The sequence below is a fragment of the Heptranchias perlo genome, chromosome 2 (assembly GCF_035084215.1).
Source record: "Heptranchias perlo isolate sHepPer1 chromosome 2, sHepPer1.hap1, whole genome shotgun sequence".
In the NCBI taxonomy this organism is placed as follows: Eukaryota; Metazoa; Chordata; class Chondrichthyes; order Hexanchiformes; family Hexanchidae; genus Heptranchias; species Heptranchias perlo.
The window spans coordinates 167,810,311-167,834,171 of NC_090326.1; the positions used below are offsets into that span (position 1 = coordinate 167,810,311).

Below are 23,861 nucleotides of genomic sequence, written 5' to 3' on the forward strand. Positions count from 1 at the left end.
TAACATTCAGTAACTGAAGCTCGAGAGGGTTTTACGTTCATCAAGTGCCTCTTGTAATTCTTATTATGGACTATTCAGAGTTTCCCAGACTTTCAAATTAGTTTAGGAGCGTTTGAAATCCAATTATGAACATTTTCTATTGTATTTCTCAGGACCAACTCCAGAGTCACTTTGAAGTAGGTCAATTCCCCTCTCTATTGGTACGGAGACAGGGGGAGAGACGGAGACTGGGGGACGGGGGGAGAGACGGAGACTGGGGGACGGGGGGAGAGACGGAGACTGGGGGACGGGGGGAGAGACGGAGACTGGGGGACGGGGGGAGAGACGGAGACTGGGGGACGGGGGGAGAGACGGAGACTGGGGGACGGGGGGAGAGACGGAGACTGGGGGACGGGGGGAGAGACGGAGACTGGGGGACGGGGGGAGAGACGGAGACTGGGGGACGGGGGAGAGACGGGAACTGGGGGACGGGGGGAGAGACGGGAACTGGGGGACGGGAGGAGAGACGGAGACTGGGGGACGGGGGGAGAGACGGAGACTGGGGGACGGGGGAGAGACGGAGACTGGGGGACGGGGGAGAGACGGAGACTGGGGGACGGGGGGAGAGACGGAGACTGGGGGACGGGGGAGAGACGGGAACTGGGGGACGGGGGGAGAGACGGAGACTGGGGGAGAGACGGAGACGGGGGGAGAGACGGGGACGGGGGGAGAGACGGAGACTGGGGGACGGGGGGAGAGACGGAGACTGGGGGATGGGGGGGAGAGACGGAGACTGGGGGATGGGGGGGAGAGACGGAGACTGGGGGACGGGGGGGGAGAGACGGAGACTGGGGGAGAGACGGAGACTGGGGGACGGGGGGGGAGAGGCGGAGACTGGGGGACGGGGGGGGGAGAGACGGAGACTGGGGGACGGGGGGGAGAGACGGAGACTGGGGGACGGGGGGAGAGACGGAGACTGGGGGATGGGGGGGGGAGAGACGGAGACTGGGGGACGGGGGGAGAGACGGGGACGGGGCGAGAGACGGGGACTGGGGGACGGGGGGAGAGACGGGGACTGGGGGACGGGGGGAGAGACGGGGACGGGGGGAGAGACGGGGACTGGGGGACGAGACGGGGACGGGGGGAGAGACGGGGACTGGGGGACGGGGGGAGAGACGGGGACTGGGGGACGGGGGGAGAGACGGAGACTGGGGGACGGGGGGAGAGACGGAGACTGGGGGACGGGGGGAGAGACGGGGACTGGGGGACGGGGGGAGAGACGGAGACGGGGGGACGGGGGGAGAGACGAAGACTGGGGGACGGGGTGAGAGACGGGGACGGGGGGGAAGAGACAGGGACGGGGGCAGAGACGGAGACTGGGATGGAGGATAAGGGGATAGGAAGTTGGAGGAGAAAAGGGGACACCGCGTCAGGGGATTGGGGCTCAAGCGGGGGCAGGGGGGGGAGAATGGTGGGGGTGGGGAACCAACATTTACTGCAGAGCTAGGTGGTGAGTGGGAGCGACACAGAGAGAGGAGCCAATAAAGGGGTGAGTGAAATTGGGGACCTTACTGTGGGTAAACAGAGAAAGATTGTTTCCACTGGTGGGCAAATAGGGATTTAAGGAATAGAAACCAAAGATTCTCACTGGCAGAAACAAGGGGGAAAGGAGGAGGTTCTTGAACTGAGGGCTATTAGACCATGGGGTCCTTCACCACGAGTAGCTATTGAGGTAGAGACTAAAACTTTATTTAAAAGGGAAGGGGATAAATATTTGAAAAGGAGGAATATAAAAAGATCTTTGGGGAGGAGTGGGGTTACAAGAGAGAGGGCCAGCACCAGGGGCCGAGTGCCTCCTCCTTTGCTGTAATTTCTATCATTCTATGAGACTGAGCCCAGGGAGTGGTTTAAGAAATGTTGGTGCTGAACTGAGTTTGTGTCGAGGTGCCCAATCACCGAGCCCCCTGCCCTTTGTGCCAACTCTGGGTTTGGTTCAGGCCGGTCTGTACCAAATACAGATCAGCTCTGACTGACGTTCGGAGTAAAGGTGCCAACTCTGAACTGGGAACCGCAGTCTCAGTCCAAACCAGAGTCCCAGGAGATAGGGGGAGAGGTGGGGCCATTTAAACCTGGCACCAAGTGGGGAGCCTGACCGCGCCTTGTGCAGTGCAGGGGGGCCGGGCTATGGTTTCAGGGTGAATATCAGCAGGTTATAGGATCACTACGAGTTACAGGTTGGATATCGGGGCATTACACTTAATACTACCAGTTACATATAGACTATCAGTGAGTTTTTGTATTGCTGTTGGTATCTGAGTGTCACCAGTATCACCCGGTATAGTCCTTTATAAGGTAAATGCAATAACACTTTTGAAGTCATGTGATCAGATGTCACGTGATCAAGCATCGCATGGTCAGATGTCATGTGGCCAGAACATCACGTGATCAAACCTCCAGGAATGCCTCCAACCGGAGTTGGCAACCCTAGTTTAATGCCAAGTGTCTGCAAAGGGATATTGACAGGTTAAGCGAATGGGCAAAAATTTTGCAGATGGAATATAATGTGGGAAAATGTGAAGTCATCCACTTTGGGAGGAAAAATAAAAAAGCAAAATATTATTTGAATGGAGAAATACTACAAAATGCTGCGGTACAGAGGGATCTGGGTGTCCTCGTACATGAAACGCAAAAAGTCAACATACAGATGCAGCAGGTAATCCGGAAGGCAAACGGAATATTGGCTTTTATTTCTAGGGGGATGGAGTATAAAAGCAGGGAAGTCATGCTACAACTGTACAGGGTGCTGGTGAGACCACACCTGGAGTACTGCGTACAGTTCTGGTGCCCTTATTTAAGGAAGGACATACTTGCATTGGAGGCAGTTCAGAGAAGGTTCACCAGGTTGATTCCGGGTATGGAAGGGTTGTCTTATGAGGAAAGATTGAACAGGTTGGGTCTATACTCATTGGAGTTTAGAAGAATGAGAGGAGACCTTATTGAAACATACAAGATCCTGAGGGGACTCGATAGGGTAGATGCTGAGAGGATGTTACCCCTCATGGGGGAATCTAAAACTAGGGGGCATGGTCTCAGAATAAGGGGTCGCCCGTTTAAGACGGAAATGAGGAGGAATTTCTTCTCCCAGAGGGTCGTGAACCTTTGGAATTCTTTACCCCAAAAAGCTGTGGAGGCTGAGTCATTGAATACATTCAAGGCTGAGTTAGACAAATTTTTGATCAGCAAGGGAGTCAAAGGATATGGGGAAAGGGCGGGAAAGTGGAGTTGAGGTAAAAATCAGATCAGCCATGATCTCATTAAATGGCGGAGCAGGCTCGAGGGGCCGAATGGCCTACTCCTAAGGCCTCCTCTGAGAGACAGTGCTCCCTCAGTCCTGCACTGGGAGTGTCGGCCTGGATTATAGCACTCGAGTCTGAGGGGGGCTCGAACCCACGACCGTCTCGCTCCGAGGCGAGACAGTTACTCGCTGAGCCACTGCTGGAACTGCTGTCCGCTTCATCAGCTTGAGAATTGCTCCCCTCAGGGTAATGGTCTTCTCCTCCGATCATTGACTCGCACTCTGGACATTTTGATCTTTCCGCTGGCCGGACGCACTCTCCGACCGTGTACAGGTGACCGTTGGGGCACTGGTACCAGTCACCCTTTGCCATCACCAAACCTTCGGCAACCCTCAAGCGCTCGTCTTCTGAAATCCACAGCCCTCCACAGGGGAAGAGTTTTCTGATCTCCTCCAACTCTCGTTTGATCTCCTCCTCCCCGTCCTCGGTCAGTTTTCCGTCCAGGGCTTTCAGCAGCGGATCGACGGCTCTGGTCACACTGCCCGTCAGTCCCGAATTCCCGGCCTCCCAGTGACTGAGAAGCCGCATTAAGTCGGCCAGGTAGGATATCCTGGCGATCTCGTTCCTGCACTCGCCCAGCTGCTGGGGGGTGAAGGCTACCCGCCTGGACCCGAGCCATTGGTCCACCCTGGTCAGCATCAACTCCAAACTCTGCCAGCGCTCCAAGGTGCAAGCCTTCGCCTGCTTCCTCACCACGTCCAGGAACTTGAAGAAGCCCAGAGCGCTCTCCAGAGCCGCCAGCTGCTGGAGGGACCGGGCCTCCTGGACCTTCTTGCGAATGTCGTACCTCTGCTCCATGTAGTGCAAGTTAATGGACGCTGCGATGATGCTCTCAGTTAATTGCGTCTTCTTCTCCTGCACCTCCTCCGAGCTGCCCAGGATTAGCGACTTCACTCGGTTGATGCTACGCCACGTTCTCTTGATGGCGGCGTTGTAGCGGGTGTGCCGGTGGATGGGGGTCTTGCACTTCGGGCAGACCTCCAGCCGGACAGGGCGGGCCCGCCCCGGCTCCCCGTCCATCAGCCGGTCCATCCCGCCCACCTCCAGCACGTGGCCGCAGCCCTCCAGGGCCACGAAGCGGGCGCCGGTCTCGGCCTCCGTCCCGAAGAAGGTAGCCGTCAGCTCGGGGCCGTGGCAGGCCCGGCACAGTGCCGGGCAGGCCTCCCCGCACAGGCCGGCGCAGGGGTGCCCGCAGGGCAGGGCCCGCGGGCAAGGCTGGTCGCAGCGAGGCCGGTCGCACTCCTGGGAGCAGGGGCGGGTGCACCGGTGGTGCCCACACCGCCAGGGGCACGGCTGCTGGCACGGCGGGCACACCTCGCTGCACTGCCTGCGGCACCGACCGTGCTCGCACCTGTTGGCACACGGCCTGTGGCAGGGCTGGCAGCTGTTGGCGCACGGCTCCTTGCACTGGTGAGAGCACACCAGGACCCGCCCGCACCTCCTGTTGCAGCCCAGGTGCAGCCGCCCCCCGATGCAGCTGCCGCAGTCACCCCTGCACGGGTGCCCGCACCGCAGCGGCTCCGTGCATTTGGCCGAGCACCCAGACTCGGCGCAGCTCTGGCCGCACCGGGCCAGGCACCGGTGCCCGCACTCCAGGACCCTCTCGCACGGGCGGCTGCAGGGCAGGGCCCCCGGGGGGAGGCTGCAGGCCACCCTCTGGGGGTGGCCGCACCTCGGGTTGACCTTCTCCACCGTCCGGTCGCACGGCCCGCACTCCTCCCAGCAGCGCTTGGGGCACCCGTGCCCCTCCCGGCAGCGCACCTTGCCGCAGGCCTCCTGGCACCTGCGCCCCCCGCGGCCTGGATCGTGCGGGTGGCAGCGGAGACCGCAGGGGTGGCCGCACGCCAGGCGGGCAGGGCAGGGGAGGGCGCAGAGCCCGCCTCGCTGGAAATCCTCCGGCGACTTGACCACCACCGGGCTGTCGGGGTGGTTTGGACACACCAGGGGCAGGCCGTCCCCCGTGAGGCCCCTCTCCTCCAGCAGGCGGACGATCTTCTCCCACAGCTTCCCTTCCGCGCTCTGCAGGAGGGCCTCGAAGTTCCCCAGGCAGTAGAATCCCATCTTCGCCCGGGAGAAAGCGACGCACAGGCGGTTCTTGTCCTTTAAGAAGCCGACCCTCCCCTCCCGGTTACTGCGGACCAGCGACAGCAAGACAATGTCGTTCTCCTCCCCCTGATAGTCGTCGACGGCCTTGACCGACACCTGGGCCATCCCGCCCTCCCGGAACGCGGCCCGGATCTTCAGCACTTGGGCCGTGTAGGGAGCCAAGGCTGTGACCTGCCTCTCGGAGTATCCCTGCTGCAGGAGGTGCCGGCAGACTCCGACCAGGAACCGGGCCTCATATTCATTGCTGTGACTCAGCGTCCCCTCGCCGCGGTCCTCCTCCACCTGGTGCTGGACAAAGAAGATGTTTGTCGCCAGACCCTGGAGAGGACATCGAGAAATCAGCACCGAGCGGGATTTGATCGGAATATTTCCAGCTCTCACATCCCCCTCCCCTCCCCCTCCCCTCCCCCCCCCCCTCCCAGATACCTCATCCCACTGCTCGTTCTCTACGCACGGGGCTGAGAAAGTGGGCGTCGGCGGGCTATTCAACCGTGGGCGCCATCACAGCACAGCAGGTCCGCTGGCCAATTTTCCCCCTCTCCAACAGGTGGGGCAAAATTGGGGCGGAGGTTGCATCGTGTGGAAGGTAAGTGTCTTTGTAGATAACACTTGGGCCTTGCGATCTCCTGGACCGGTTTCGATCACAAGGGGGAGGGAGAGGAATTTTCCCTTATTGGCCCCGGGGCTTTTCCTCTGGCTCTTTGCCTCTCCCAGGAGATCACATGGCTGCACGGTGGAGGGGGGGGGGTGGTTGGGGGGTGGGCGGTCTGGCCATCATGGTGTGGGGCGAGCCTGATGGACCATCTGGTCTTTTCCTGCCCGCCATGTTCATGAGCCAAGGGTGATGAGATGGATTGTGGTATTTTTACTGCCATTCCCGGGTTATATTTGTTCTTGGTACGTGGGTGACATTTATTTATTGCCCATCCTTTAATTGTCCTGAGGGCGTTAAAAGCCATCCCATAGTGTGGGCCTGGAGTCACGAGTAGGCCCGGATCAGGTGAGGACGGCAGGTTCCGTTCCCTGAAGGACATTAGTGAACCTGTTGGGTTTTTTATGTTGATAAGCCTCCTCCATATGGCTTATCTACTCACTGCCTCAAATATTATTTGAAGACACTGGCAGGCCTTTAATGAAGGCATTTAAGGGTTAATTTTGTGACCGTCTGCTATTGCTGGAAGTAAATTCAAACTCGGACTGCGGGCGTCGAAGGCAAGGCCGATATTTATTGCCCATCCCTAAAAACTGAGTGTCGTGCTGGGCCACTTCAGAGGGTAGTTTAAGAGTCAACCCCGTCGGTGTGGGACTGGAGTCACATATAGGCCCAGACCGGGTAAGGACGGCAGCTTTCCTTCCCCAAAGGGACGTCAGTGAACCAGTTGGGTTTTTACGACAATCAGACAGCTTCGCGGTCACTTTTTACTGACACCGGCTTTTTATTCCCAGATTTTTTTTTAAACTGAATTCAAATTCTCAAACCGCGGAGGTGGAGTTCTCTGGATTATTATTCCAGGTCCTCTGTCCGGTAACATAACCAGTACACGACTGTAAACATTGAAAAATGTAAGGTGCGAGTTAGGGTACGGGGCAGCAGAGTCTTGGATGAGCTGAAGTTTACGGAGGGTGACCGGGAGAGCATCGGAATAGTCCAGTCTGGTGGTAGGAAAAGAATGGACAGATGGGCTGAGGCAGGGGCAGAGACAGGTGATATCATGGAGACAAAGTCCCACCAGGAAACATGCAAGAGGATAAAGCCTCATTAACTAACGGAGTCTGATTACACGGTGTAGGGCACGTCATTAAATAAAGTGCAGCAGCAGAGAAGCAGCAGGCTGAACGGACACAGGTGAGCAAATTCTCCACGAAATCCAGTAGCAGCTCCAGTCCTGCTGGGACCATGGCAGTGCAGCGAGTGCTGACTCCCTGTACGCCGTCAAAAGGGAGCTGGACCGCGGAGTCCCTGCCAGGGGCGGAGGTCACTTCACACAAGAGGCAGTTACCAAGTAACACGAGTCATGGTCAGTGTGGTCTCCTGGACCTGTTTCGAACGCCCAGGGTGGGTCGGGGAGGAATTTTTCCAGATCATTTTCCCTAATTGGGCGTAGGTTTGCCTTTGGGATTTTTTTTTTGCCTCTCCCAGGAGGTTACCTTACATGACCCCCAGTGGGCGGGGAGTGTCTAATCGTGATTCATAAGGCTTGGAATGTTAATTTGGCATCCATTGGAGTTTCGTCTAATTTACCTTTCGAAGAGGGGAGGTGGGGTACGGGGAAAAATATCGCAGCTTTATCCTCTTGCATGTTTCCTGGTGGAATTTTGTCTCCATAATATCACCTGTCTCTGCCCTGCCTCAGCCCATCTGTCGCTGAAACCCTCATCCATTCTTTTCTTACCACCAGACTGGACGATTCCGATGCTCTCCCGGTCAGCCTCCCGCCTTCCACCCTCCGTAAACTTGAGCTCATCCAAGACTCTGCTGCCCCGTATCCTAACTCGCACCAGGTCCCGTTCACCCATCACGCCCTGTGCTCGCTGACCTACATTGCCTCCCAACACCTCAAATTTAAAATTCTCGTCCTTGTTTTCAAATCCCTCCGTGGCCTCGCCCCTCCCTATCTCTGTAACCTCCTCCAGCCCCACAACCTTCCGAGATCTCTGCGCTCCTCCAATTCTGGCCTCTTGCACATCCCCGATTTTCATCGCTCCATCGTTGGCGGCCGTGCCTTCAGCTGCCTCGGCCCTGAATTCTGGAATTCCCTCCCTAAACCTCTCTACGCCTCTCTCCCCTCCTTTAAGGACTAACCTCTTTGACCAAGCTTTTTGTCAACTGTCCTAATGTCTCTTTCTTTGGCTCGGTGTCAGTTTTTTGTCGGATTTAATCTCCAGGGGGTTTCCCCCAAGTCACAATCAGATAAAGATGTGTGAAATATCTCCCCACCCAAAAAAAAAATACAATCATGGAATCATACAGCACAAAAGGAGGCCATTTGGCCCGTCGTGCCTGTGCTGGCTCCTTGAAGGAGCTATCCAATTAGTCCCACTCCCCGGTCCTTTCCCCAATATTTATCCACTTTACTTTCAGGCAGTGCATTCTAGATCATAACTACTCGCTGCCCAAAAAAAAACTCTCCTCATCTCACCCCTGGTTCTTTTGACAAATACCTTAAAGGATTCAATAATAACTTCCAAAAGGGTATTTACTTGAAAATGAAAAATTTGCAGGGCTACGAGGAAAGAGCGGGGGTAGGTGGGGGAAGAGTGGGACTGATTGGATAGCTCTTACGATGGGCCGAATGGCCTCCCACTGCACTGTAATGATTACGTGATTAATGAAGACGGTGCTTTGTGTAGCGATGCCCGGGTGTGGTCGAGATTCTTACCTTGATATCTTCGTACAGTAATACTGATCTATGATCCTGAAGGCTGGAGTAGAAGGTTGGTACCAGTAGCTGGGAGATCTCAGGTCTCATCCGGTGCTGGGAAGAGATTTTTTTTTTTAAAAAGTTACTGCTTCATTTTATATTTGTTAAGATTTCAGGTCAGCGCTCCAACCCGCCCCTGAACTCGACACTATCCAGGGAAGAGACGTTGGCTTGATTTGAGCCCCTGCCACTGACTTTACAATCAATGAAGTACTTTTTTGAAGTGTCGTCACTGTTGTAATGTAGGGAAACGCGGCAGCCAATTTGCACACAGCAAGATCCCACAGACAGCAATGGCTAGATAATCTGTTTTTGCAAGGATAGATTTTGGCCAGGACACCGGGGAGAACTCCCCTGTTCTTCTTCGAAGTAGTGGCCGTGGGATCTTTTACATTCACCCGAGGGCAGACGGGACCTCGGTTTAACGTCTCATCCGAAAAACGGCACCTCCGACAGTGCAGCACTCCCTCAGTACTGGCACTGAAGGGTCAGCCCTGGGTTTAATTTCTGTGGCTGTAACTTTGACAGAAGCTCCGCAGAACTGGCGTGAACGGCATATGCGCCATTTCTATGAGGTCTCCACGGAGATTCAGGAGAACCCCTCCCCGTGGGATCTCAAACCCCCCAGAGGGAGGCTTGAACCTTCTGAACGAGAGGCGAGAGAGCTACCGCTGAGCCCAGGCTGACACTTCGATATCCCACATCATCGGGCGTTGTGGAGCCAATCCCAACATAATCTGGATTGAATCTTCCCCAACTCATTGCCTTATAGCCAACGGTCAGAGACTCTCATCCCAGCACTTTGGGATGGAGTTGACCCTGATTCTGGAAGTGGAAGGCCAGCGTCTAACCCACTGAATCCCAGAGAATCTTTCTCCATCTGTAAAGGCACGAGATCCGATAGATATCCTGGGAGGCCTCTCAATCCCCTCCCAGCCGCCGTACCTGGTGACTCAGCTGGACAAACGGAATTTGATTTTTGATCATCCGCTCGAACAGCGACACGTCCAGGTGATACTTGGCTCCCATCTTGTAATCTGCTGGCTTCGGTCTCAGCTTTAGGAAACAAGGAGAAGATGTGAGAGACTCCTGTGGAGGGAGCACAATCCACTTCCCCAACAGAGGCTTCGCTCTGATGTAGACTACACAGGCCTATCCTGTATTCATTCCTCCCTGTATTAAATCCCAATATATCTCCCTGTATTATATCCCAATATATCTCCCTGTATTATATCCCAGTATCTCCCTGTATTATATCCCAGTATATCTCCATGTATTATATCCCAGTATCTCTCCCTGTATTATATCCCAGTATATCTCCCTGTATTATATCCCAGTATATCTCCATGTATTATATCCCAGTATCTCTCCCTGTATTATACCCCGGTATCTCTCCCTGTATTATACCCCGGTATCTCTCCCTGTATTACATCCCAGTATCTCTCCCTGTATTACATCCCAGTATCTCTCCCTGTATTACATCCCAGTATATCTCCCTGTATTACATCCCAGTATATCTCCCTGTATTACATCCCAGTATATCTCCCTGTATTACATCCCAGTATATCTCCCTGTATTATATCCCAGTATATCTCCCTGTATTATATCCCAATATCTCTCCCTGTATAATATCCCAATATCTCTCCCTGTATCATATCCCAGTATATCTCCCTGTATTATATCCCAGTATCTCTCCCTGTAATATATCCCAGTATCTCTCCCTGTATTATATCCCGGTACATCTCCCTGTATTATATCCCAATATCTCTCTCTGTATTACATCCCGGAATCTCTCCCTGTATTACATCCCGGTATCACCCCTTGTATTATATCCCGGTATCTCTCCCTGTATTATATCCCGGTATCTCTCCCTGTATTATATCCCGGTATCTCTCCCTGTATTATATCCCAGTATCTCTCCCTGTATTACATCCCAGTATATCTCCCTGTATTATATCCCAGTATATCTCCCTGTATTATATCCCAGTATCTCGCCCTGTATTATATCCCAGTATCTCTCCCTGTATTATATCCCAGTATCTCTCCCTGTATTATATCCCAGTGTATCTCCCTGTATTATATCCCAGTGTATCTCCCTGTATTATATCCCAGTGTATCTCCCTGTATTATATCCCAGTGTATCTCCCTGTATTATATCCCAGTGTATCTCCCTGTATTATATCCCAGTGTATCTCTCCATGTATGACATCCCGGTATCTCTCCCTGTATTACATCCCAGTATCTCTCCCTGTATTACATCCCAGTATATCTCCCTGCATTATATCCCAGTATCTCTCCCTGTATGATATCCCAGTATATCTCCCTGTATTATATCCCAGTGTATCTCCCTATATTATATCCCAGTGTATCTCCCTGTATTATATCCCAGTGTATCTCCCTGTATTATATCCCAGTATCTCTCCCTGTATTATATCCCAGTATCTCTCCCTGTATTATATCCCAGTATCTCTCCCTGTATTATATCCCAGTATCTCTCCCTGTATTATATCCCGATATCTCTCCCTGTATTATATCCCAATATATCTCCCTGTACTATATCCCAATATCTCTCCCTGTATTATATCCCAGTATCTCTCCCTGTATTATATCCCAGTATATCTCCATGTATTATATCCCAGTATCTCTCCCTATATTATATCCCAGTATATCTCCCTGTATTATATCCCAGTATATCTCCCTGTATTATACCCCGGTATCTCTCCCTGTATTATACCCCGGTATCTCTCCCTGTATTATACACCGGTATCTCTCCCTGTATTATACACCGGTATCTCTCCCTGTATTATACCCCGGTATCTCTCCCTGTATTATACACCGGTATCTCTCCCTGTATTACATCCCAGTATCTCTCCCTGTATTACATCCCAGTATATCTCCCTGTATTACATCCCAGTATATTTCCCTGTATTACATCCCAGTATATCTCCCTGTATTATATCCCAATATCTCTCCCTGTATCATATCCCAGTATATCTCCCTGTATAATATCCCAATATCTCTCCCTGTATTATATCCCAGTATATCTCCCTGTATTATACCCCGGTATCTCTCCCTGTATTATACCCCAGTATCTCTCCCTGTATTATACACCGGTATCTCTCCCTGTATTATACACTGGTATCTCTCCCTGTATTACATCCCAGTATCTCTCCCTGTATTACATCCCAGTATACCTCCCTGTATTACATCCCAGTATATCTCCCTGTATTACATCCCAGTATATCTCCCTGTATTATATCCCAGTATATCTCCCTGTATTATATACCAATATCTCTCCCTGTATTATATCCCAGTATATCTCCCTGTATAATATCCCAATATCCCTCCCTGTATTATATCCCACTATCTCTCTCTGTATTACATCCCAGTATCTCTCCCTGTATTACATCCCAGTATATCTCCCTGTATTACATCTCAGTATATCTCCCTGTATTATATCCCAGTATATCTCCCTGTATTATATACCAATATCTCTCCCTGTATTATATACCAATATCTCTCCCTGTATCATATCCCAGTATATCTCCCTGTATAATATCCCAATATCCCTCCCTGTATTATATCCCACTATCTCTCTCTGTATTACATCCCGGAATCTCTCCCTGTATTACATCCCGGTATCACCCCTTGTATTATATCCCGGTATCTCTCCCTGTATTATATCCCGGTATCTCTCCCTGTATTATATCCCGGTATCTCTCCCTGTATTATATCCCAGTATCTCTCCCTGTATTACATCCCAGTATATCTCCCTGTATTATATCCCAGTATATCTCCCTGTATTATATCCCAGTATCTCGCCCTGTATTATATCCCAGTATCTCTACCTGTATTATATCCCAGTATATCTCCCTGTATTATATCCCAGTGTATCTCCCTGTATTATATCCCAGTGTATCTCCCTGTATTATATCCCAGTGTATCTCCCTGTATTATATCCCAGTGTATCTCCCTGTATTATATCCCAGTGTATCTCCCTGTATTATATCCCAGTGTATCTCTCCATGTATGACATCCCGGTATCTCTCCCTGTATTACATCCCAGTATCTCTCCCTGTATTACATCCCAGTATATCTCCCTGTATTATATCCCAGTATCTCTCCCTGTATGATATCCCAGTATATCTCCCTGTATTATATCCCAGTGTATCTCCCTATATTATATCCCAGTGTATCTCCCTGTATTATATCCCAGTGTATCTCCCTGTATTATATCCCAGTATCTCTCCCTGTATTATATCCCAGTATCTCTCCCTGTATTATATCCCAGTATCTCTCCCTGTATTATATCCCGATATCTCTCCCTGTATTATACACCGGTATCTCTCCCTGTATTATACACCGGTATCTCTCCCTGTATTATACACCGGTATCTCTCCCTGTATTACATCCCAGTATCTCTCCCTGTATTACATCCCAGTATCTCTCCCTGTATTACATCCCAGTATATCTCCCTGTATTACATCCCAATATATCTCCCTGTATTACATCCCAGTATATCTCCCTGTATTACATCCCAGTATATCTCCCTGTATTATATCCCAGTATATCTCCCTGTATTATATCCCAATATCTCTCCCTGTATAATATCCCAATATCTCTCCCTGTATCATATCCCAGTATATCTCCCTGTATTATATCCCAGTATCTCTCCCTGTAATATATCCCAGTATCTCTCCCTGTATTATATCCCGGTACATCTCCCTGTATTATATCCCAATATCTCTCACTGTATTACATCCCGGAATCTCTCCCTGTATTACATCCCGGTATCACCCCTTGTATTATATCCCGGTATCTCTCCCTGTATTATATCCCGGTATCTCTCCCTGTATTATATCCCGGTATCTCTCCCTGTATTATATCCCAGTATCTCTCCCTGTATTACATCCCAGTATATCTCCCTGTATTATATCCCAGTATCTCGCCCTGTATTATATCCCAGTATCTCTCCCTGTATTATATCCCAGTATCTCTCCCTGTATTATATCCCAGTGTATCTCCCTGTATTATATCCCAGTGTATCTCCCTGTATTATATCCCAGTGTATCTCCCTGTATTATATCCCAGTGTATCTCCCTGTATTATATCCCAGTGTATCTCTCCATGTATGACATCCCGGTATCTCTCCCTGTATTACATCCCAGTATCTCTCCCTGTATTACATCCCAGTATATCTCCCTGCATTATATCCCAGTATCTCTCCCTGTATGATATCCCAGTATATCTCCCTGTATTATATCCCAGTGTATCTCCCTATATTATATCCCAGTGTATCTCCCTGTATTATATCCCAGTGTATCTCCCTGTATTATATCCCAGTATCTCTCCCTGTATTATATCCCAGTATCTCTCCCTGTATTATATCCCAGTATCTCTCCCTGTATTATATCCCAGTATCTCTCCCTGTATTATATCCCAATATCTCTCCCTGTATTATACCCCAGTATCTCTCCCTGTATTATACACCGGTATCTCTCCCTGTATTATACACCGGTATCTCTCCCTGTATTACATCCCAGTATCTCTCCCTGTATTACATCCCAGTATATCTCCCTGTATTATATCCCAGTGTATCTCCCTGTATTATATCCCAGTGTATCTGCCTGTATTATATCCCAGTGTATCTCCCTGTATTATATCCCAGTATCTCTCCCTGTATTATATCCCAGTATCTCTCCCTGTATTATATCCCAGTATCTCTCCCTGTATTATATCCCAGTATCTCTCCCTGTATGATATCCCAGTATATCTCCCTGTATTATATCCCAGTGTATCTCCCTATATTATATCCCAGTGTATCTCCCTGTATTATATCCCAGTGTATCTCCCTGTATTATATCCCAGTGTCTCTCCCTGTATTATATCCCAGTATCTCTCCCTGTATTATATCCCAGTATCTCTCCCTGCATTATATCCCAGTATCTCTCCCTGTATGATATCCCAGTATATCTCCCTGTATTATATCCCAGTGTATCTCCCTATATTATATCCCAGTGTATCTCCCTGTATTATATCCCAGTGTATCTCCCTGTATTATATCCCAGTATCTCTCCCTGTATTACATCCCAGTATATCTCCCTGTATTACATCCCAGTATATCTCCCTGTATTACATCCCAGTATATCTCCCTGTATTATATCCCAGTATATCTCCCTGTATTATATCCCAATATCTCTCCCTGTATAATATCCCAATATCTCTCCCTGTATCATATCCCAGTATATCTCCCTGTATTATATCCCAGTATCTCTCCCTGTAATATATCCCAGTATCTCTCCCTGTATTATATCCCGGTACATCTCCCTGTATTATATCCCAATATCTCTCTCTGTATTACATCCCGGAATCTCTCCCTGTATTACATCCCGGTATCACCCCTTGTATTATATCCCGGTATCTCTCCCTGTATTATATCCCGGTATCTCTCCCTGTATTATATCCCGGTATCTCTCCCTGTATTGTATCCCAGTATCTCTCCCTGTATTACATCCCAGTATATCTCCCTGTATTATATCCCAGTATATCTCCCTGTATTATATCCCAGTATCTCGCCCTGTATTATATCCCAGTATCTCTCCCTGTATTATATCCCAGTATCTCTCCCTGTATTATATCCCAGTGTATCTCCCTGTATTATATCCCAGTGTATCTCCCTGTATTATATCCCAGTGTATCTCCCTGTATTATATCCCAGTGTATCTCCCTGTATTATATCCCAGTGTATCTCCCTGTATTATATCCCAGTGTATCTCTCCATGTATGACATCCCGGTATCTCTCCCTGTATTACATCCCAGTATCTCTCCCTGTATTACATCCCAGTATATCTCCCTGCATTATATCCCAGTATCTCTCCCTGTATGATATCCCAGTATATCTCCCTGTATTATATCCCAGTGTATCTCCCTATATTATATCCCAGTGTATCTCCCTGTATTATATCCCAGTGTATCTCCCTGTATTATATCCCAGTATCTCTCCCTGTATTATATCCCAGTATCTCTCCCTGTATTATATCCCAGTATCTCTCCCTGTATTATATCCCAGTATCTCTCCCTGTATTATATCCCGATATCTCTCCCTGTATTATATCCCAATATATCTCCCTGTACTATATCCCAATATCTCTCCCTGTATTATATCCCAGTATCTCTCCCTGTATTATATCCCAGTATATCTCCATGTATTATATCCCAGTATCTCTCCCTATATTATATCCCAGTATATCTCCCTGTATTATACCCCGGTATCTCTCCCTGTATTATACCCCGGTATCTCTCCCTGTATTATACCCCGGTATCTCTCCCTGTATTATACACCGGTATCTCTCCCTGTATTATACACCGGTATCTCTCCCTGTATTACATCCCAGTATCTCTCCCTGTATTACATCCCAGTATATCTCCCTGTATTACATCCCAGTATATTTCCCTGTATTACATCCCAGTATATCTCCCTGTATCATATCCCAGTATATCTCCCTGTATAATATCCCAATATCTCTCCCTGTATTATATCCCAGTATATCTCCCTGTATTATACCCCGGTATCTCTCCCTGTATTATACCCCAGTATCTCTCCCTGTATTATACACCGGTATCTCTCCCTGTATTATACACCGGTATCTCTCCCTGTATTACATCCCAGTATCTCTCCCTGTATTACATCCCAGTATATCTCCCTGTATTACATCCCAGTATATCTCCCTGTATTACATCCCAGTATATCTCCCTGTATTATATCCCAGTATATCTCCCTGTATTATATACCAATATCTCTCCCTGTATTATATACCAATATCTCTCCCTGTATCATATCCCAGTATATCTCCCTGTATAATATCCCAATATCTCTCCCTGTATTATATCCCACTATCTCTCTCTGTATTACATCCCGGAATCTCTCCCTGTATTACATCCCGGTATCACCCCTTGTATTATATCCCGGTATCTCTCCCTGTATTATATCCCGGTATCTCTCCCTGTATTATATCCCGGTATCTCTCCCTGTATTATATCCCAGTATCTCTCCCTGTATTACATCCCAGTATATCTCCCTGTATTATATCCCAGTATAACTCCCTGTATTATATCCCAGTATCTCGCCCTGTATTATATCCCAGTATCTCTCCCTGTATTATATCCCAGTATCTCTCCCTGTATTATATCCCAGTGTATCTCCCTGTATTATATCCCAGTGTATCTCCCTGTATTATATCCCAGTGTATCTCCCTGTATTATATCCCAGTGTATCTCCCTGTATTATATCCCAGTGTATCTCCCTGTATTATATCCCAGTGTTTCTCTCCATGTATGACATCCCGGTATCTCTCCCTGTATTACATCCCAGTATCTCTCCCTGTATTACATCCCAGTATATCTCCCTGTATTATATCCCAGTATCTCTCCCTGTATGATATCCCAGTATATCTCCCTGTATTATATCCCAGTGTATCTCCCTATATTATATCCCAGTGTATCTCCCTGTATTATATCCCAGTGTATCTCCCTGTATTATATCCCAGTATCTCTCCCTGTATTATATCCCAGTATCTCTCCCTGTATTATATCCCAGTATCTCTCCCTGTATTATATCCCGATATCTCTCCCTGTATTATATCCCAATATATCTCCCTGTACTATATCCCAATATCTCTCCCTGTATTATATCCCAGTATCTCTCCCTGTATTATATCCCAGTATATCTCCATGTATTATATCCCAGTATCTCTCCCTATATTATATCCCAGTATATCTCCCTGTATTATATCCCAGTATATCTCCCTGTATTATACCCCGGTATCTCTCCCTGTATTATACCCCGGTATCTCTCCCTGTATTATACCCCGGTATCTCTCCCTGTATTATACACCGGTATCTCTCCCTGTATTATACACCGGTATCTCTCCCTGTATTATACCCCGGTATCTCTCCTTGTATTATACCCCGGTATCTCTCCCTGTATTATACACCGGTATCTCTCCCTGGATTATACACCGGTATCTCTCCCTGTATTACATCCCAGTATCTCTCCCTGTATTACATCCCAGTATATCTCCCTGTATTACATCCCAGTATATCTCCCTGTATTACATCCCAGTATATCTCCCTGTATTATATCCCAATATCTCTCCCTGTATCATATCCCAGTATATCTCCCTCTATAATATCCCAATATCTCTCCCTGTATTATATCCCAGTATATCTCCCTGTATTATACCCCGGTATCTCTCCCTGTATTATACCCCGGTATCTCTCCCTGTATTATACACCGGTATCTCTCCCTGTATTATACACCGGTATCTCTCCCTGTATTATACACCGGTATCTCTCCCTGCATTACATCCCAGTATCTCTCCCTGTATTACATCCCAGTATATCTCCCTGTATTACATCCCAGTATATCTCCCTGTATTACATCCCAGTATATCTCCCTGTATTATATCCCAGTATCTCTCCCTGTATTATATCCCAATATCTCTCCCTGTATCATATCCCAGTATATCTCCCTGTATAATATCCCAATATCTCTCCCTGTATTATATCCCAATATCTCTCTCTGTATTACATCCCGGAATCTCTCCCTGTATTACATCCCAGTATCTCTCCCTGTACTATATCCCAGTATCTCTCCCTGTATTATATCCCAGTGTATCTCCCTGTATTATATCCCAGTGTATCTCCCTGTATTATATCCCAGTGTATCTCCCTGTACTATATCCCAATATCTCTCCCTGTATTATATCCCAGTATATCTCCCTGTATTATATCCCAATATCTCTCCCTGTATTATATCCCAGTATATCTCCCTGTATTATATCCCGGTATCTCTCCCTGTATTATATCCCAATATCTCTCCCTGTATTATATCCCAGTATCTCTCCCTGTATTATATCCCAGTATCTCTCCCTGTATTATATCCCAGTGTATCTCCCTGTATTATATCCCAGTGTATCTCCCTGTATTATATCCCAGTGTATCTCCCTGTATTATATCCCGGTATCTCTCCATGTATGACATCCCGGTATCTCTTCCTGTATTACATCCCAGTATCTCTCCCTGTATTACATCCCAGTATATCTCCCTGTATTATATCCCAGTATCTCTCCCTGTATTATATCCCAGTATCTCTCCCTGTATTATATCCCAGTATATCTCCCTGTATTATATCCCAGTATATCTCCCTGTATTATATCCCAGTGTATCTCCCTATATTATATCCCAGTGTATCTCCCTGTATTATATCCCAGTGTATCTCCCTGTATTATATCCCAGTGTATGTCCCTGTATTATATCCCAGTATCTCTCCCTGTACTATATCCCAGTATATCTCCCTGTATTATATCACAGTATCTCTCCCTGTATTATATCCTGATATCTCTCCCTGTATTATATCCCAGTATCTCACCCTGTATTATATCCCAATATATCTCCCTGTATTATATCCCAGTGTATCTCCCTGTATTATATCCCAGTGTATCTCCCTGTATTATATCCCAGTGTATCTCCCTGTATTATATCCCAGTGTATCTCCCTGTATTATATCCCAGTATCTCTCCCTGTATTATATCCCAGTATCTCTCCCTGTATTATATCCCGATATCTCTCCCTGTATTATATCCCAGTATATCTCCCTGTATTATATCCCAGTATCTCTCCCTGTATTATATCCCAATATATCTCCCTGTATTATATCCCAGTGTATCTCCCTGTATTATATCCCAGTATATCTCCCTGTATTATATCCCAGTATCTCTCCCTGTATTATATCCCGATATCTCTCCCTGTATTATATCCCAGTATATCTCCCTGTATTATATCCTGTTAACTCTCCCTGTATTATATCGTGGTATCTCTCCCTGTATTATATCCCAGTATATCTCCCTGTATTATATCCTGTTAACTCTCCCTGTATTATATCGTGGTATCTCTCCCTGTATTGTATCCCAGTATCTCTCCCTGTATTGTATCTCATTATCTCTCCCTGTATTCCATTCCAGTATCTCTCCCTGTATTATATCCCAGTAACTCTCCCTGTATTCCATCCCAGAATCTCCCCCTGAATTCATAGAATTACATAGAATGTATAGCACAGAAACAGGCCACTCGGCCCAACTGGTCTGTGCCAGTGATTATGCTCCACACGAGCCTCCTCCCTCCCCTCTTCATCTAACCCTCCCAGCATATCCTTCTATTCCTTTCTCCCTCATGTGTTTATCCAGCTTCCCCTTAAATGCATCTATACTATTCGCCTCAACTACTCCTTGTGGGAGCGAGTTCCACATTCTCACCACTCTCTGGGTAAAGAAGTTTCTCCTGAATTCTCTATTGGATTTATTAGTGACTATTTTATATTTATGACCTCTAGTTCTGGTCTCTCCCGCAAGTGGAAACATCTTCTCTGCGTCTACTCTATCAAACCCTTTCATGATTGAGGTGTACAAAATTGAGGGGCATAGATAGGATGGATACTAAGGAGCATTTTCCCTTCGTTGAGGGCTCTATAACAAGGGGACACAGATTCAAGGTAAAAGGCGGGAGGTTTAGAGGGGATTTGAGAAAGAACTTTTTCACCCAGAGGGTGGTTGGAGTCTGGAACTCACTGCCTGAAAGGGTTGTGGAGGCAGGAACCCTCACAACATTCAAGAAGCATTTGGATGAGCACTTGAAATGCCATAGCATACAAGGCTACGGACCAAATGCTGGAATATGGGATTAGAGTCGACAGGGCTGATGGCCGGCGCGGACACGATGGGCCGAAGGGCCTCTATCCGTGCTGTATGACTCTATGACTCTATGACTCTATAATCTTAAGAACCTCTATCAGGTCACCCTTCGGTCTTCTCTCTTCTGGAGAAAAGAGGCCCAGCCTGCTCAATCTTTCCTGACAGGTATAACCTCTCAGTTCTGGTATCATCCTAGTAAATCTTTTTTGCACCTTCTCCAGTGCCTCTACATCCTTTTTATAATATGGAGACCAGAACTGTTCACAGTACTCCAAGTGTGGTCTAACCAAGGTTCTATACAAGTTTAACATAACTTCTCTGCTTTTCAATTCTATCCCTCTAGTAATGAACCCCAGTGCTTGGTTTGCTTTTTTTATGACCTTATTAACCTGTGTCACTACTTTTAGTGATTTGTGTATCTGTACCCCATGATCCCTCTGCTTCTCTACCCCATTTAGACTCTTATTATCCAAGCAGTATGTGGCCCCCTTATTATTCCTATCAAAATGTAATACCTCACACTTATCTATATTGAAATTCATTTGCCAATTACACGCCTTTTCTGAAGTTCATTAATGTCTTCCTGTATTTTGTCACATTCCTCCTCAGTATTAACTATATCCCCAATTTGGTGCCGTCGGCAAATTTTGAAATTGTACTTCTGATTCCCGAGTCCAATCATTTATGTAAATGGTGAACAACAGTGGTCCCAGCACTGATCCCTGTGGAACACCACTTCCCACCTTCTGCCAGTCTGAGTAACTACCTTTAACCCCTACTTTCTGTTTTGTAGACAGTTTGCTATCCATTCTGCTACCCGTCCCCTGACTCCACATGCTCTGACCTTAGTCATGAATCTACTATGGGGTACCTCATCGAAGGCCTTTTGAAAATCCAAATATATTACATCTACTGCATTGCCCTTGTCTACCCTTTCTGTTACTTCAAAGAATTCAATAAGGTTGGTCAAGTATGAGCTTCCCTTTTGAAATCCGTGCTGACTGTTCTTTACTATATTTTCAGTTTTTAGATGTTTTTCCATTACATTTTTCAGTAAAGGTTCCATTGTCTTTCCCACCACCGACGATAAGCTAACAGGTCTATAGTTCCCTGGACTGGTTCTATCTGCCTTTTTAAATATAGGAATCACATTAGCTGTATTACATCCCAGTATTCCTGCTGTCAGGAAATGGCACCATGAAGCTGTTAGATTGGCGTAAAAACCCCAACTGGTTCACGAACGTCCTTTAGGGAAGGAACCTGCCGTCCTCACCCGGCCTGGGCCTACACGTGACTCCTGTCCTGCACCAACGTGTTTTCTGAAGCGGCCTAGCAAGACGCTCATTTGTATCAAAATTGCGACAGAGAACTGAAACACTTCAACAAGAAGGTCCATCTTCACCTTCTCAAGGGCAACTAGGGATGGGCAACAAATGCCAGCGACGCCCACATCCCGAGAATCAATTAATAAAAAAAAAAGAGACCGGATTTCCTGCTCCTGATCCCGATCCAGTGGCTCCTGATGGGAAGTATCTGTTAGTCGAGGACAGAACCGAACTCAGCTTTGAGACCTTGCGGTCAAGTAGTCCGCTTCGCATGTCAGGACCGGCCACTTGGGGGAGGTAACTCTGTGGAGGGTTGCTGGCACCTGTGGAACCCTGAGGTTAGTGCCTCCAGGGAAGGAGGGGGAGAAAAGGGAGGACAAACTGATGGGGAAAATGGGACCTCTACCAGGTTAAGTAGGTTTGCCCAAGGCTGGCTGAACAGGTAACCTGCCCTCCAGGCCTCTGCCATGTAACCAACTACCAGGGTGTTTTTGAAATCAATCTCCATTTCTGTCTGGAAAAAGGGCCTGTCTTCTGCTCTGTGTCCCCGTGCCCCCCCCCCCACCGCCCACTTCCAACACCATAACTAAAACTGGACGTTTGACCACAAGGGGTTCCCTTGGATCCCCGCCAGGGGTTTCCAGAGCCACGTGCCCAGGGTCAGGTCAGATTCCGTGAGGTGCCCGTTGCACATGACCTTGTACAGGACATTATCAGGGTTGTGCATGGATCCAGGAAAGGTCACTTAGCCCTTCAAGGCTGCTCCTTCCACAGGTCATGTACGGTCTACACTAGCATGGAGTCTATCGTGCTGTAATCTTCTGTTGGAAAGTGCTATATAAATACATCTTGGTCCTCAAAAATTATCTCTTCAAATAGACATGTTTCTGAAGGAGGAAGGCCTGATGAGAAGACAGTAGGTGGGATTGAGATCAGTCAAACTTGTTGAACCTAGGAAGATAGGAGGAGGCCATTCAGCCCCTCAAGGCCTGCTCTGCCATTATATCAGGTCATGGCTGATATGGACCTCAAGTCCATTTATCCGCCTTTGCTCCATATCCCTCGATACCCTTACCCAACAAAAATCTATCGATCGTAGCCTTGAAAATTTCAATTGACCCCCAGCTCCCACAGCCTTGTGGCTCTTCCCTGTCCCTAAAAGTTTGTTTGGTATTTTTTCTTCATGGTAATAGTGTTAGCTCCGATGGAGACTTTAGTGTAAAAATGGGACCGGCTCTTGGTTGCCTAAGAGGGAGAAGCCCCATTGTTTCCCACTCCTTCCCAGCGAGGGCCACCTTTACCTGCTTGTGGTCACCGATCATGATCAGGTGTTCGCAGGAGGGCGTCAGTGTGGTCAACACGTGGGCCTCCAGAACCTCGGCCGCCTCCTCGATTATCACAATGCGTGGCTTAATGTTTTGTAGCAATGCCCTGTACTTGGCAGCTCCTGCAAGAAGGGACAAAAAAGAGGAGTGAAAACACCAGACGCAGAGAGAAAATACAAGCCTAGTCTATGCAACCCGTCAGCGTAATTTAACCCTTTTAGCCCCAGTACCATTCTGGTGAATCTGTGCTGCATGAGGTCAGGTCTGATCCTGTGAGGTGCCTGTTGAACGTGTTCTTGTACAGGACACTATCAGGGTAGTGTAACAAGCACGGATCCACGAGGCTGTGCTAATGGGACACTCCAGCGCAAAGCTCTGGCCCTGAACGACAATCCAATGTCCAGTCAATCATGATACAGGCCCTCCTGAATGGTAGTCCAGCATTATATCAACAGAGTACCAGTCTATAACCCTGTAGATAGGGCTTTAAACTAAGGGGGAGGTATCAGGTGAGGGGAAATTTATTAATCTGATGAGATAAGTCAAGGCAACAGAGCAGTGCAGTGATTTGGGTAAAGATAAGCAGAGTGCAGTAGGAAG

At 48.1% G+C, this 23,861-nt stretch overlaps 1 protein-coding gene across 1 annotated transcript in view; it reads right to left on the reverse strand.

Annotated features, from left to right (window-relative positions):
- Nucleotides 1-942: 942 nt before the first annotated feature.
- LOC137332557 (NFX1-type zinc finger-containing protein 1-like) overlaps nucleotides 943-23,861 on the reverse strand; it is a 102,851-nt gene continuing 79,932 nt past the window's right edge. The window contains exons 11-14 of the mRNA XM_067996479.1: nucleotides 23,238-23,383; nucleotides 9,809-9,919; nucleotides 8,822-8,917; nucleotides 943-5,759 (exon numbers count right to left, since the gene is read on the reverse strand). Of these exons, the coding sequence (XP_067852580.1) occupies nucleotides 3,294-5,759; nucleotides 8,822-8,917; nucleotides 9,809-9,919; nucleotides 23,238-23,383 (2,819 nt within the window). The 3' untranslated portion in view covers nucleotides 943-3,293. The remainder of the gene's footprint in view (nucleotides 5,760-8,821; nucleotides 8,918-9,808; nucleotides 9,920-23,237; nucleotides 23,384-23,861) is intronic.